The sequence below is a fragment of the Phaethon lepturus genome, unplaced genomic scaffold (assembly GCF_000687285.1).
Source record: "Phaethon lepturus isolate BGI_N335 unplaced genomic scaffold, ASM68728v1 scaffold3558, whole genome shotgun sequence".
NCBI lineage: Eukaryota > Metazoa > Chordata > Aves > Phaethontiformes > Phaethontidae > Phaethon > Phaethon lepturus.
The window spans coordinates 23,230-36,953 of NW_010559535.1; the positions used below are offsets into that span (position 1 = coordinate 23,230).

At 41.4% G+C, this 13,724-nt stretch overlaps 1 protein-coding gene across 1 annotated transcript in view; it reads right to left on the reverse strand.

Moving 5' to 3' along the window:
* Nucleotides 1-10,990, reverse strand: part of CHAT (choline O-acetyltransferase) — a 30,556-nt gene extending 19,566 nt beyond the window's left edge. Inside the window, exons 1-5 of the mRNA XM_010293374.1 lie at nucleotides 10,928-10,990; nucleotides 8,653-8,844; nucleotides 6,340-6,458; nucleotides 4,847-4,900; nucleotides 1,960-2,140 (exon numbers count right to left, since the gene is read on the reverse strand). Coding sequence (XP_010291676.1) covers nucleotides 1,960-2,140; nucleotides 4,847-4,900; nucleotides 6,340-6,458; nucleotides 8,653-8,844; nucleotides 10,928-10,990 — 609 coding nt within the window. The remainder of the gene's footprint in view (nucleotides 1-1,959; nucleotides 2,141-4,846; nucleotides 4,901-6,339; nucleotides 6,459-8,652; nucleotides 8,845-10,927) is intronic.
* Nucleotides 10,991-13,724: the final 2,734 nt, after the last annotated feature.

The following is a 13,724-nucleotide window of genomic DNA, read 5'->3' on the forward strand; positions in this document are numbered from 1 at the left end:
CTCAGTAGCCTGTTCCAATGCTTGACAACCATTTTGATGAAGAATTTTTTCCTAACCTCAACTGGTTAGGAAACCTCCCCTGGTGCAACTTGAGGCTGTTTCCTCGAGGAGGAAGTTGTAGAGAGCAATAAGGTCTCTCCTGAGCCTCCTTTTCTCCAGGCTAAACAACCCCAGTTCCCTCAGCCGCTCCTCATTGGACTTGTGCTCCACACCCCTTCACTAGCTTCCTTGCCCTTCTTTGGGCATGCTCCAGCAATTCCATGTCTGTCTTGTAGTGAGGGGCCCAAAACTGAACACAGTATTTGAGGTATGACCTCACCAGGGCCGAGTACAGTGGCACAATCACTTCTCTAGTCCTGCTAGTCACACTATTTCTGATACAAGCCAGGAGGCCATTGGCTGCCTTGGCTACCTGGGCACACTGCTGGCTTATATTCAGCTGGCTGTTGATCAACACTCCCAGGTCCTTTTCCACCAGGCAACTTTCCGGACACTCCTCCCCAAGCCTGTAGCATTGCATGGGGTTGTTGTGACTGAAGTGCAGGACCCAGCTCTCAGCCTTGTTGAACCTTATACAGTTAGTCTCAGCCCATTGATCCAGCCTCTCCAGATCCCTCTGTAGAGCCCTCCTACGCTCAAGCAGATCAACACTCCCACCCAACTTGGTGTCGTCTGCATATGTACTGAGAGTGCACATGATCCCCTCGTCCAGATCATTGATAAAGATATTAAACAGAACTGGCCCTGATGCTGAGCCCTAGGGAACACCACCTGTGACTGGCTGCCAACTGGATTTAATTCCAGTCACCACAACTCTTTGGGCCTGACCATCCAGCCAATTTTTTACCCAGCGAAGAGTACACCTGTCAAAGCCACGGGCAGCCAGTTTCTCCAGGAGAATGTTCTGGGAAATTGTGTCAAAGGCTTTAGTAAAGTTCTGGTAAACAACATCCACAGCCTTTCCTTCATCCAAGTGGGTCACCTGGTCATAGAAGCAGATCAGGTTGGTTAAACAGGACCTGCCTTTCATAAACCCATGCTGACTGGGCCTGATCACCTGGTTGTCCTGTACGTGCTGTGTGATGGCACTCAGGATGATCCTCTCCATAACCTTCCCTGGCACTGAGGTCAGACTGACAGGCCTGTAGCTCCCCAGGTTCTCCTTCTGGCCCTCACACCTCTTATTGTGTGTTGGGCTCAAATAAAACATATGCTATCTGAATAAAATTTAAAAAAACTGAAGAGATAAAATCAGGAAGTATGTAAATAATTTCCATGGTAGTATTTGTTTAAAGCTAACCTAGAGAATCTAGGGAACTTCCATTTGAGGTGAAGAACAGGACTTCCTGGAAAAGGGACCACTGGGATCTACCCCTTCATTGAAAGGGGGCCTGCAGACATGGCTCCAGTACTACAATTAGTCAAGCTGGGCTACAAGCTACTGTGCCCCGGCAATATACTCTGCTGCTTGGCGGCATTTATTGGTTGGGACAGATTCACTCTAACGCTTCAGTATTTCTGCCTGCACCTGTGCTAACTTCTTCAGGCATAGTTTTGGTCCCCCTGCGTGGGATGGTGGTATATATGCCACATGTTGTGTGCCAATACTTGACTGTCAAGAGAAGAGCGTTTCCAGCAAATGCACTCATTAATCAGATTTTTTTTTCTCTGTGATTTCATCTCTGTTTAATAAACATCTTTGTTTGAATGAGAAAGCAGATGAATTCTGCCACATTCCTCCTTTCTGCATCACTGTACTTGGAACATAATGTCGGCTAAGGACAAAAATGCTGCAGAAGCATCTTTTGGAAATATTGACAGCGAATGCTTGGTAAGAAGTGAGCTCATATGTAGCATGCTAATTGTATTTCTGAACAGTGATTAGATTAGGCTTTTCTTGAGCAAATTTGAGCAAACTAAGAAATATAGAAAGGTATAAAAATAAGAACACTCGTTTACCTGATTGTTACAAGCAACAATGATGTGCTCTGGTTCTGGCATTACACTGCTTTTCTGAGCCACGAGGGTATCTTTGGTATGTCCTGGAAGACGATAGGAAGAAAAGAGTCCATAGTATTGCTTCATACAGAGAGGATGACCAGACAGCTGTCCACGAGCAAAATCAACAGGTAAAGCATGGCTGGAGAGAGAGAAGGAGAAAAACAAAGCCAGAGGGAGAGAGGGGAGAGAGAGACAGAAAGGAAAAGAAATCTAATCTGTCCTTTGTTCTGTTACAATTAGATCAGGTATAATACAAATTGAATAATAAAATGAGATTACAGTATAAGGGAAATAGATGAATTCCCATAGCAAAGTTAAATACATCATTCCTGGCAGCTTCATGCATATTCATTAGGCAATTGCATTATCATCTAGTGGAAATGGAAAGACTAGCAGGTCACAAGCAGCTTTGCAATGTGGATGGGAAGCCTGCCTAGATGGGACCCCAGAAACTTGCCAGGATGGAAGTCTGCAGAACAGCTGGAAAAGACATAGCACCTTGGAAAAAAGTACTGATGAAATTCACAGCAAATCACAGTGGCCTGTACTGTGCAGAGTGGTTAGAGAGCGTTTGAGAGGGCCTTGCCTGATGAACAGGAACAACTGGGGCACTACAGAGGGAATTTCTGTTTTCTACAGAGCCTCACTTACATGCTAATCTTTACTTAGACCTATGGGGGAACAATGCTGAAAGCCTGTTTCTTTCTTATTGGAAGGCATGTGAAAACAACTCCTAAAAGACTTCTTTAGTGGCCAGGCAAAAAAAAAAAAAAAAAAAAAAAGTTATCACAATTATGATTATGGATTGTAAAATATCCCACTGTCACTGCAGCAGGAAATAATGGTGCTGTTGTTCAGGAGGGGCTGCAGAGACCACAGGAGGAAGAAGATCTTGTGGTGCAGAGGTTTTCCCTCAGCAAAAGAGGACTAAACTTCCAGCCTGCCAGAGTGGGGCAGCGGCAAAGAAGCACACAGGATGGTTACTGTCATATAGCTGCTACAGGGTAATGCTTTATGCTAGTTTATCTTTAAGTGTCTCTTTAGAACTGTTGCAGTTCTAAACCAGGGATATTCATTTTAGTTCCTGGCTCTCAAACTCTTTGTATCACTTTTTTCCTTGTACTGGTGCTTCATTTTTTTTTGTTCCGTATCAGCAAAATACAGTTATTAGTGTTCTCCTTCTTCCACATTTTGCATAATGCAGAAATCCTCTTATATTTAACAGAGTTTTAAAGAGCATCTATGATGATCAAAAATAGTGGAATAACATGGCAGATTTAGATAAGACAATCTGTAATTATAGCAGCTGAGAAAGGAGTTATTAACTCTGATTGATGGCACCAGAAAATCTTGTCGTTATTTAGGAGATGTCTGTATAAGATCTTATATCTTTTTTATGTGAGCAAGTTAGGCTTTGTTTGAAATCTTTAGTCCTGGCAACTGCATGGAATATCTGCACAGCTAAAACTAAATGCCTTGGTTTGGGCTGGAATATTGTGCATCTGCATTTGGGGTGATCCAAGAAAAGCTTAGCAGTATTCTTGGTGGTAGAAGTCCTTAACAGCAATAAGGAACTGAAAATGTTACCATTATGGTGTCCTCATAATTTTACAGAAAGAGTGATAAGGAAATGGTAATAACAATATGAGGACACAGTAATGAGGATTTAAATGATTATTGATTTAAGGCAAGCAAATCTGATCACAGGAGTCTTTGGCTCTACAGTAGCAAGGTCAAAATATTAAGAATTTAAATTATCCTTGGTTTGAGCAATGTGGTTTCTTTAGCTCATCTCAGATGCTGTCATATAAAGATGCAACAAACTACATTAGTATGCAAAAGTACTTCACAGCATGCCAGTGCTGGTGTATGCAGTTGCAGGGCATATTTTAGACAAGAGCATGTGTTCTTAAATAAGTACCTCTTTCTATACTGTCTGAGTAGCTGTCAGACTTTTGAAGTGAAAAAGCAAACAGCCTCTTCCTCTTTCTTTTGTCTACTTCATAGTTGATAGGGACTTTGTTTGAATATGGACTTTGTCTTCCTCATACAAATAAGCATTGGTTAAAGCATGTCACATAGGCCTCTTGTATTTCCAGACAGGAAAATGACCCCTTCCCTACTATGGTGTGGTGTCCATTTTGCTGGGCTCTTCACTGTTTCTATTCTTCAGGGACCAGTGATTTCAGCAGTCAACTTGGAACATATTAGGTGAGGTTGAGAAGTGCTATGTAAAATTCTGTTATCAGCTACATTATTTGTGACTTAAAGAATGATGGGTTTCCCTGTGTTTATATACAGAAAGTAATAATGTCATAAGTAACGTCTTATTTTCACTAGCCACTGAAACAATCTGTCTACGGTGAGGCTTCCTTCTCCTGGCGGCATGTGTTATTTCTTCTTTTGGGGGCTGATGTTCTACTGCACTCCGTGTGCAGTACATGGAGGGGATGCAGCACCCTGGCAGGCATCCAGTGCCAGGGAAGGTGTGCAGGCTGTGTAGCCGCAGTGCTGCTGCTCTTTGTGTCTGGGAAGCACAGACTTCATGGTGTGTTCTCAATAGGTCTGTTACACAGATTGTGTGTGTCCTTTGGGCTGCACTGCGTATGCTAGAGTAATGACTACCAGGCATCAAAAAGGATCCTTCTCCAACCTGTTACATTGCAGTAATAAAGCAGAAAGCCCATACAATTTGCTGAAGCTCTTTCCCTGAAGCATGCTGGAGCCCCAGCCCTTGCAAATGTTGGAGAGGTGCAATGCAGCCTGACTTTGGGCATGCTAGAGCACCACTGAATCAGAAGCCCTGCAGATACTCAAGCAGCAGCTCTCCTACCAAGCTACTTACGTGTCCAGTAAAGCTTTATAGTCTTGCACTCCTGAAATTAGATTGGCAGCAAACCTGCAAGTAGCAGATAGAAGTGACATCAGTCTTTTGTCATTTAGCAACACTGGGCTGTTTCTGAGAGACAGAAGAGAGCCTGAATGATTGATGACACAGCATAAGGAGAGAAAGTCTGGCTTGGCAAGGAGAGCCCCTGACCCCCACCCAAAATCTAAATTAATTCATGTCAAGAGAAATATGAAATCCTAGAGATGGTCCCTTCAAATGGTTAAACAGACTACCACAGGAGGAAGCCTGAAAGCATTTATTTAGAGAACGGGAGCAGAGGCTGAATATTTAATAGAATCCCTAACATGGGTTTCAATATCAATACTCATAAGCTGTCCAATTTATTAGAGAACTTCCTGTCCTAAGCAGATAGTCTTTCTGCAGAGCTGTGGACAGGTGTATTATTTCCTGACACTGCCCATTTGCACTTTGTCTGAATAGGAGGCTCTGAAAAAAATATTTCCTTGTTAAAGCACGTGCATTAGCAAGTGCAAAGTGGAGGTTTTTCGAAAGCTGTGTGCACAATAAATTTAGTCAGTGATGAATGGAAGCATCTATAGTTATGTTTAAAATAAAGTAAAAAGATACATTGGCTGTCTGTGCAAAATGTTAAAATAACATATCGGCTTCAAGGTTCAGGCTGTTTTATAATAGCATAAATTCACATGTAGTTAATTCAGTAATGAGCAGCTGGAGAGTGCTAAAAGCAAAATTGCACTATACAAAGGTAGATTTAATCTGGTTTACTGTTTTAAAAGGAGAAAATGTTTTGGCAAAGGCTGAAGAATGGAATCCTGTTTTAAGGGTATCTGGAGAAGTATATTCTGTGCTTGGCTACTTGCTTACCTTTTCACTTTTTAAATGATTGTAATTGCCCACAACAGCTGAAAGGAGAAAGGTCGGTTCAGGGCTGGGAAGGATGGGCCTGAAGGAAGCAGTGTTCTTGGGGAGGAATGATTTCTGAATTCTTATTCTTAGATCCCCTGTGTTTCTGGTGCCCTTTTGGCACCTGAGAGGGATGATTTAATGCCAGCGTGGCCTTTTCAGTTTGCAGGGTGGCTACAAGTTGTAGTGATGTCATGTTAAAGATTGTTTTCCTTTAAACAATGTGTCAGAAATTAGTATTTCTGGTTTCCATTGCAAAATGGTTTACTTGAATTATACAATGAAAAGCTTTGCAAATACTTCTTCAAAAAATATAAATCATTATAAAAATTAAAATGGCAATTTTTTCCATGCAATAAATGTAATAGTGATGACACTTTCATTTCTGAATATCAGGATGAGTAACTCCGGAAACACAGCTTTCAGTCAGCAAGCCTAGTAGGAAATCATTTAATGGTTAACAGCCCTTATTTTTTTAATGAAAGTTGATTGTCTTTTTGCAAAAGCAGTACATTTAAAATGTTCTTTGATTTAGCAAAAGCTGCAAAGTCGTAGTACATTACCTCAGCTGGTCATTTACATCCTTGAAATACTGACGGGCAAAGATAATTGCTGGGCTCGAATTGACTGGAAGAGCTAGCCGGTTGTTGAGGTACATGTCATCCAGCCAGTAGTTAAACACCTAAGGGAAGGGGACACGAAATCTTAATGCTATGAGCAGCATGCGGAAAGGCAATCTGGGGGTGAGGGGAGAGTGCTGGGTGCTCCTGGTGTCACGCATGGGCTCTGATTAATGGAGCTGCAGAGCATTTTCAGTCTGGGCTCTGTGACCTCAGCTCAGCTGAAATTAGCCGCAATTCCATAATCCTATTTTTCAATCAATGGCAATTTACGGTGAGTTCCATTAAAAAATAAACAAGCTCCATATTGTGGTGGCTTGGGTATTTTGTTGTTTGCTTCTCTCTACAACAAAAAAATGTTTGAGTACAACATGCTAACTGCTCACTCCTGAATAGTGATTGGGATATGTTTGAGAGATGGATGGAATTTTACTAGTGATGGCTTTCCTCAGGGGTCTTCAAATATTTGTCAATGATGCCAAGGTGATCTGTTGTTAGCCGTCATATACTGTTCTGTAGCGAGACAGAGTGGGAAAAGAATTTCCCAAGCCTAATGGTTCAGTCCTGCAGATACTGGCATGTGGATAGGGCCCCTGGAGAATTCCCTGTGTCCACCAACACAAATGCAGATTTACTGATGCTTGACCCAGACAGACACACCTATTAAATTTCTAACCATTTTTATTGGAAATGCAGATGTATGGTAACTGCATTCCGTTATGTCTGAGCAGAGTTTGAAGAATCATTATTCAGAAAATTGAGGGTTTCATAAAAAGGTTAAATGGTCTTTCTGAGCTTAGCGGGCATGCTTTGCATATAGTAACTATAAACAACAACAAAATTATGCAAAAATAATTATGAATGCACGCATCAGTTGAAAAAGTTTTCCTCTGAGATGTTTCATTGCTGTTAGAACAGATGCTTCCCCCGCAGCCTCTGGAGCCTTCAGGAGAACAGGCTAGAACTGTACTCCTGGCAAGTTAAATTCCAAATAAAAACATTTTTCATTTATCTTAAGAATCAAGTATTTAATTTTAATAATGAGTATTTAAAGTTGAGACATTTCAGAAAACACTTACACATCCTTCCTCTGTAATTTTCATTCTGTAAGTGGTTAAATGAACAGTTGTCTCCTGGAACACTATTTGTTATCAGGAACACTATTTAAGCAATGGTTAATTTAGCCACCAAAAATATGAAGTTCCATGATCACAATGACAAAATGAGATTGGGCAGCATTTAGTGCTGCTCAGATTCTGTCAACAAGTAGTTCAGAAATTAAGCACTGCTTTTAAAATAAAAGCATTTCCAGTACTGTAGCCTTTTTTTCTGACTCTTTTTTTTGCTAGTAGCAATTTGATGGAGTTTTCTTGTGGGTCGCACAACTGAAAAGTTAGGGGAGAAGCACATTTCACTGACATCAGTAGCAAGCGTGCAGGATTTCACTGAATCCATGAAACCATTCAGTGTCCCTCTTCCTGCTGGGATGGAAGGACTTCAATAAAATCAGTGTTTCTAGTTTTCAGCTGCCATATTCTAACATGGTTAATGCAGGCAGAATGAACTGTGAGTTTGTGGAATAATAAAATCTATTTTACCTACAGCTTATGTCTTTGGAAGCAGAAAGCCGAACTTTTTTAAAGGCTGAGGTCTCAGCATGGCATATGTGATAGATATATATATGTATACATGTGTGTATATTTGGCAAAGTAAATACTTCAGGGTAACTACATTGGTATGGTGTGACAATGAGTGGCAAATAATAGTTTAATTTAAAAAGAGTAATTCCTATCCTAAAGTATTCCATTGCAAAATAATTTGGATCAGAGCTTTGGCTAGATGGCTATGCAAGGCACTTTTTATAGCCCTAACAGAAACCATTTTTCATTTTAATAAAAACTCTAAATCCTGTTATGAAAGGGAAAGGAAGAAATTTCATCCAAAAAGGATGCAATCTAATGCTTCCTACAGGTAGAGCTGACACCTGGGTGCATGCACTTGAGGTGCATGAATTCCCTCATTTATGTCAACAAACTGTTCTTTTGAAAACATAAAAATGACATGGATTTTGACATCATTTGAAAATTCTAGCCTAGCATGTCTGAAATATTCATTCCCTTTGGTAGAATCTGATGTGAGCCCTGTTTGCATTGACCCGCTGAAAGAAGGCAGTGATCACGTATAGAACATCACAAAGAGTTAGTAAATGAGCATCTGTGTTAGATGATGCTCTTTTTTTCATCTGCATTTACTTACCCAGTTTGTTGTCTTTTCCCTTCTTTCCTCGAGGATTTGCTGCAAAGATTCCCCCAGGCCTCCTGCAATTCCAAACTGCTCCACAATGACCTTGGTCTTTCTAAATTGCTCCTCTGGCACCAAGTGTTTCATGCACTGTAGGTACATGTGTAAGGTCTGTTGCAGTGGTGGGACTGGAAGTTTTGGCACTGCCTAATCATAAAAAAAAAAAGAGATTAGCAAGTAATTCTACTTGTTCCCAAACTGTCCTCTTTTTTTTTTTTCTCCTCTTCTATTGCTGATTAATATATTGCATCCCTTTTTAAAATCCATTTATTCTTTTTTAGCAGTTGAGATGCCTGATTACTGCAAATGTAATTATGTGACTTCAGTGGAGTTTCATTAGGTCTTAAAGTGCCTGGATTTTAGGACATAGTATGCAGTTGTATGCAATACTGAAGCAGTGGTGCCTCTCCAGTAGCTCTATTTGTAGGCCTTTTGCCAATGAGGATTTCAAATGGATAGGGGAGGAAACTAGTGGAAAACAGGACAATATTCCTTGGTAAAAATTCTATAAATCCTAGGGCAAATAGGCATGATGCAAACTTGTAGTCTGAGCTAGACTCTAGGAAATCTTCAAATACATTAGAACATAACAAAATAATGTATTGAGAGAAGATATTTCATTAGTAAAGAAGTGCATTTATCTTGTGGGTTAAAACAGCAGGTTAATACTTTTCTGATTGGTAATATGACTGGTTATAATACTGCAGAAATAGAAAATGTGCAGGTCTACCTATTTATTAGCACTGGCTACATAGAATCCTCGACAAATCTGTGTTTTATCCTGTCAAACCTCTGACTGTCAGCCAGCCTGGAACCCTCCTAGAAGGCTTGATAAAACATTTCTGTTTATACTTGCTTTATCCTTGTCCTGTTTGGAGCAGGAAACCAACAGTATCTGGGAAGAAAACAATCTCACGCTGTCTGTGCAATTAAACTTCCTTTGTTTTTTAATGTAGAACTAACCAAGTGAAGTGGTAATTCGTCATTTAAAAGCCAGATGAATTATGGGGGCAGCGAGAAAATCAAGCATGGAGGAGATCCATGAAAGAGTGGGAAATTGCAAGAGGCCGTGATGCTCTAAGCATGGTTCTTCAGTGAGGTTGACGTATCTCCCAGTTGAGAAATGGCCATCTAATTCAGCTGTGCTTGTCAGTTAGTCATTAGTGTAGACCATAAACTTTTGGAGGGTTTATTTCTCTAATTTGATTTTTGCCTGTCTCCTAAAGCAGGTAAAGTTCAGATGTTTTTTTTACTAGCCCTTGATGTAGTAGACATTCGTTTTCATGGGGTTGCGGGGCCATAGTGTGATTTCGGTTGGAAGAGATGTCTGGCAGTCACCTAGTCCCACCTGCTGCTCAGAGCAAGGCTAGCTGCAAACTCCTTTGCTAGTGCGTGCAGGGAGGCAGAAGGTGGAGGAAGTGCTCTGAACAGAAGGCAGGGAGAGGGTGTCCTCTGAGCTCAAATACCAGCTCTGCCTTTTGACATCCACAGAAAAGTCAGTGTTGCATTATGTTTCCCTGTCTAGAAACCAAAGATTTCAGATACTCATAGAAAGTGTCATAGGATTACCTGTTACTAATGGAAATGAAAATCCAATTTAGCCTGTAATGTACCCTGGATCTCAGAAATAAAAGAATGGTAATTCTACAGTTTGAAACTACGTTTAGTCAGGGTATATCTCTTCTGTCATTGATTTCTTGGTCAGTAGAAATAGGTGTGCCAAATAGTATTTCTTTTTGTTACCTGGCTTTGGCCCTATCTTTCTGGATAAGGTTACTGTACAGTTCATGACTCTGCTTAGGAAAAAAGCTTTAAACTCAGGGGGTTGACTACTTATAGGCATACACATCTGGCATCTTTTAAACCAGCTTGAAAATTAATCATATGTGATAGTTTGATAGTTCTGTACTATTAAGAAATAATTACGTGCCATCTTTGCCTGAGTAGTAATGCATCTGCTGTTGTGTTACAATATTTCACTTACTGGAATTCTTCACAGCATGTTGGGAGGAAGGATGTATTTGGATATGAGAAGCACTAATGTTAGATCAAAGTTCCTGATTATAAACTGCTGCAGGATAACTAGTGTTCCCTGGAAAGAAGAAATCTGGAACCGAGCTTGGTTTAAAATAATTGTATTAATTTACAGCATTAAAAGCTGTTGTCATCTATCTTCAACCTTTTTTTTTTCTTTTTGTTTCTTTTTGTTTTCCCAGAAACAGTCACTTACTGTCTCATCTTTACTGCATGTATCTTTCTCTTTCTTCTGCATGTTTTTTTCTAGGACAGGCATGCCTGCATTTCTTTTGATATCTTTTGTTGAGGACAGAAATTGAAGCCACTTGGGGGCACTTACGGAGCCTCACGCCTCAGTTCTGGAAATAGAAAAGATTTAAAGTCCAGTCAGTACCCATTATTTATAACCAAAATGTACATGGGGAGTATTCCCTGCACAAGCATACACAAAAGCTTCAGAATGCAAAACTGAAGAGAAATAGAAGTATAACATTCAAAAGTAGCTGAACTGAGCCCTGTGGAGATTGTTCTGACATTCTGTTTGTCTCATTTTGCTATAAATTTCTTTATCCAGAACTGTTGATGCACATAAATGTTCCCTTCTCAGCATGTTTTTTTTTTCACCCTGATTTACTTCAATGCATTGTGCCACAATCTGCACACTTTTTATTACTGTTATATGTTAGCTGAAGGAAAGAGGTGACTTTTCTTTGAATGTACTTATGTCGACACAGGTAACAGTAAAGTTGCAGTTTTCTGTCTAAGGATCTTATACGTCCTCCCTTTACCATTTTATATGAAAGCATCACAGTCTTTAAATGCATTTGTCCTTGCACAGTTCCACAGACACCATGAGGTGCTGTCATCTCAGCATTAAAGCTGTAGAAGCTGTGGAAAGGAGCTTGATGGAGATGTGCCTTTGCCCCCTGCAGGTTAGAGGCTCGCGGGGTGCCAGTGCTTTGGGGCATAGCTCTGGGCTGGGGGACCCCGTCAGCCTGCCTAGGCTGGCTGTGGCATACACTGCATTTGAGCCGCTTCGCACAGCAGTCTTTCCAAATAGAATATACCTATCCAGGGAGATGGCTTAACCTGCCAAAAGTCACAGAATTCATCTGTGACAAACCAAATACTTTCACTTGTGTCTCTCTGGTATTGTGCTTGTCCTGGTTTTCACTTCTAAAGATGCCTCTTAGTCCTTTTCTGTACAATTATAAGCTATATGACACACACATTTCTTCCAATATGATAGTGCCCATGCCAAGCAGTTATCCTTCAATTAAGGTGGTACAGCTAAAGCAGAGTAACATCTATGAGTTCAGCCAGGTCTTGACAGACCACAGGGTTTTTTAAATTTTTTAATTTTGTACGGTGTGTGTGCAAAATATAAAAGACAACACATGTGGACTAAGTAGAAAAGAACGTCATATTTCCTTTCTGAAACCCTTGGGACTATACATTCAAGGATCTAGAATTATTTCTACAACAGCTTATAAGAACTATTTGCATAAAAACCTACAGTGTATGAAAGTGAGATGAAGAGTTTTGTTTAGCAATGGGCAGGGATGGCCGTGCATTATTCCTCTTCTGAGGAATCAGCTTGCCTATTCCAGCCTTGCGGCTCCAGCATGGCTTTGCCAATGTGTAAGTGGTCACTGGCACCTTGTGTTGACCCTGTCCTCCCCCTGTCCTGCACTGGCTGCCAGTGGGGCCATGTGCTGTGAAGTAGGTTGTATAAGGTTGAGAGATGTCCCTGGGGCCCTGCAATGAGCCACATAGCAAACTCATGTTGATCTGTCATCTGCCTCACAATTTCAACACAGGTGAGAGACGATTTCCCTCACGGAAAGGCCACATTAACCCGCTGTGCTGCTCCACTCCCCCTCGTGTGCTACACAGGTCTCATCACTTTGCCACGCACTCTGTTCTGAGCAACACAGGTTCAAAGCACTTCAAATCATGGGAGCATCCTGTAACTCTTGGAAGATTGTGGCTTGCCCAGTTGTTTATGAGCTGGCCTCAGCTCCCCACCTGCGTTCAAATACAGAGCAGCCATTTTGTCTTCAGAGCCCCTAAAACTGTATTCCCCTAAGGAAAAATCCTGCTGGTATTCTTACTGGGACTTTCTTTCTCTCTTTCTCTCTTTCTCTCTTTCTCTTTCTTCCCCTATGTTTTTTGTCAAACTGCAATACGGAGTCATACTGACTGCAAGTCTATGCTGGCTCTGCATTGGTGGGAAATGCTACTAATAACAGACTCACATATCTGTAAAATTAGTGTGATAAAGAGTTTGCGGGTAGTAGCCTGAACTGTACTTTTCTCTGTCATGGGGATGAACTGAGGCTTTGTCTCTGGTTCAAGCACTGCCAGCTTAGCATCACGCCCGATCCTGTGTTTGCTTAATAAAGGACAAGGAAAACTGACACAAGAGAAAATCCTGCAGAAATTCAAGATGACTTCAAAGTTGCTCACTGGTATGGCTGTGAGGTGCTTTGTCAAAGTTATTAGACAAAAAAAAAAAATATCCTAGCTGTTTTTATTTACAGCTGGCTTAACTGGAAGGCGGGCGTGAGTGCCTTAGCAGGGTGGCTGCGAGTCATGCAGCCTGGGGAGCTGGGTGGCCTTCCCCACAGCTCAAAGCAGCAGCTCAAATCCACAACAAAAGGCACTGATCTCTCTGCTAGCAGATAGCAGAGGAGGACTGAAATAAGCCCATGTGCTTATACTTGGGTTCTCTGTAGGTTATGGACTCAGGAAGCAGCTTGCAGTGTATCAAGTTGGGGCATTGCACTCGCCTCCATCTATTCATCCTCGCTCTCGCTGTTCTCAGGAAGACAAGTTTAAAGTTCTCGGGAATCTACGCTTAAAGCTAAGAGGACTGTATGCATTATCAGAAACATGCGTCTGAGGTGCACGCTGCTGCGGGAGCTGCCCTGGCCCCTTGCCGTGAGCTCCCTGTGGGCCGCAGCAACGGCGGAGCTCCTCGGGGAGCGCTCACGCTCCGCCGGAGGCTG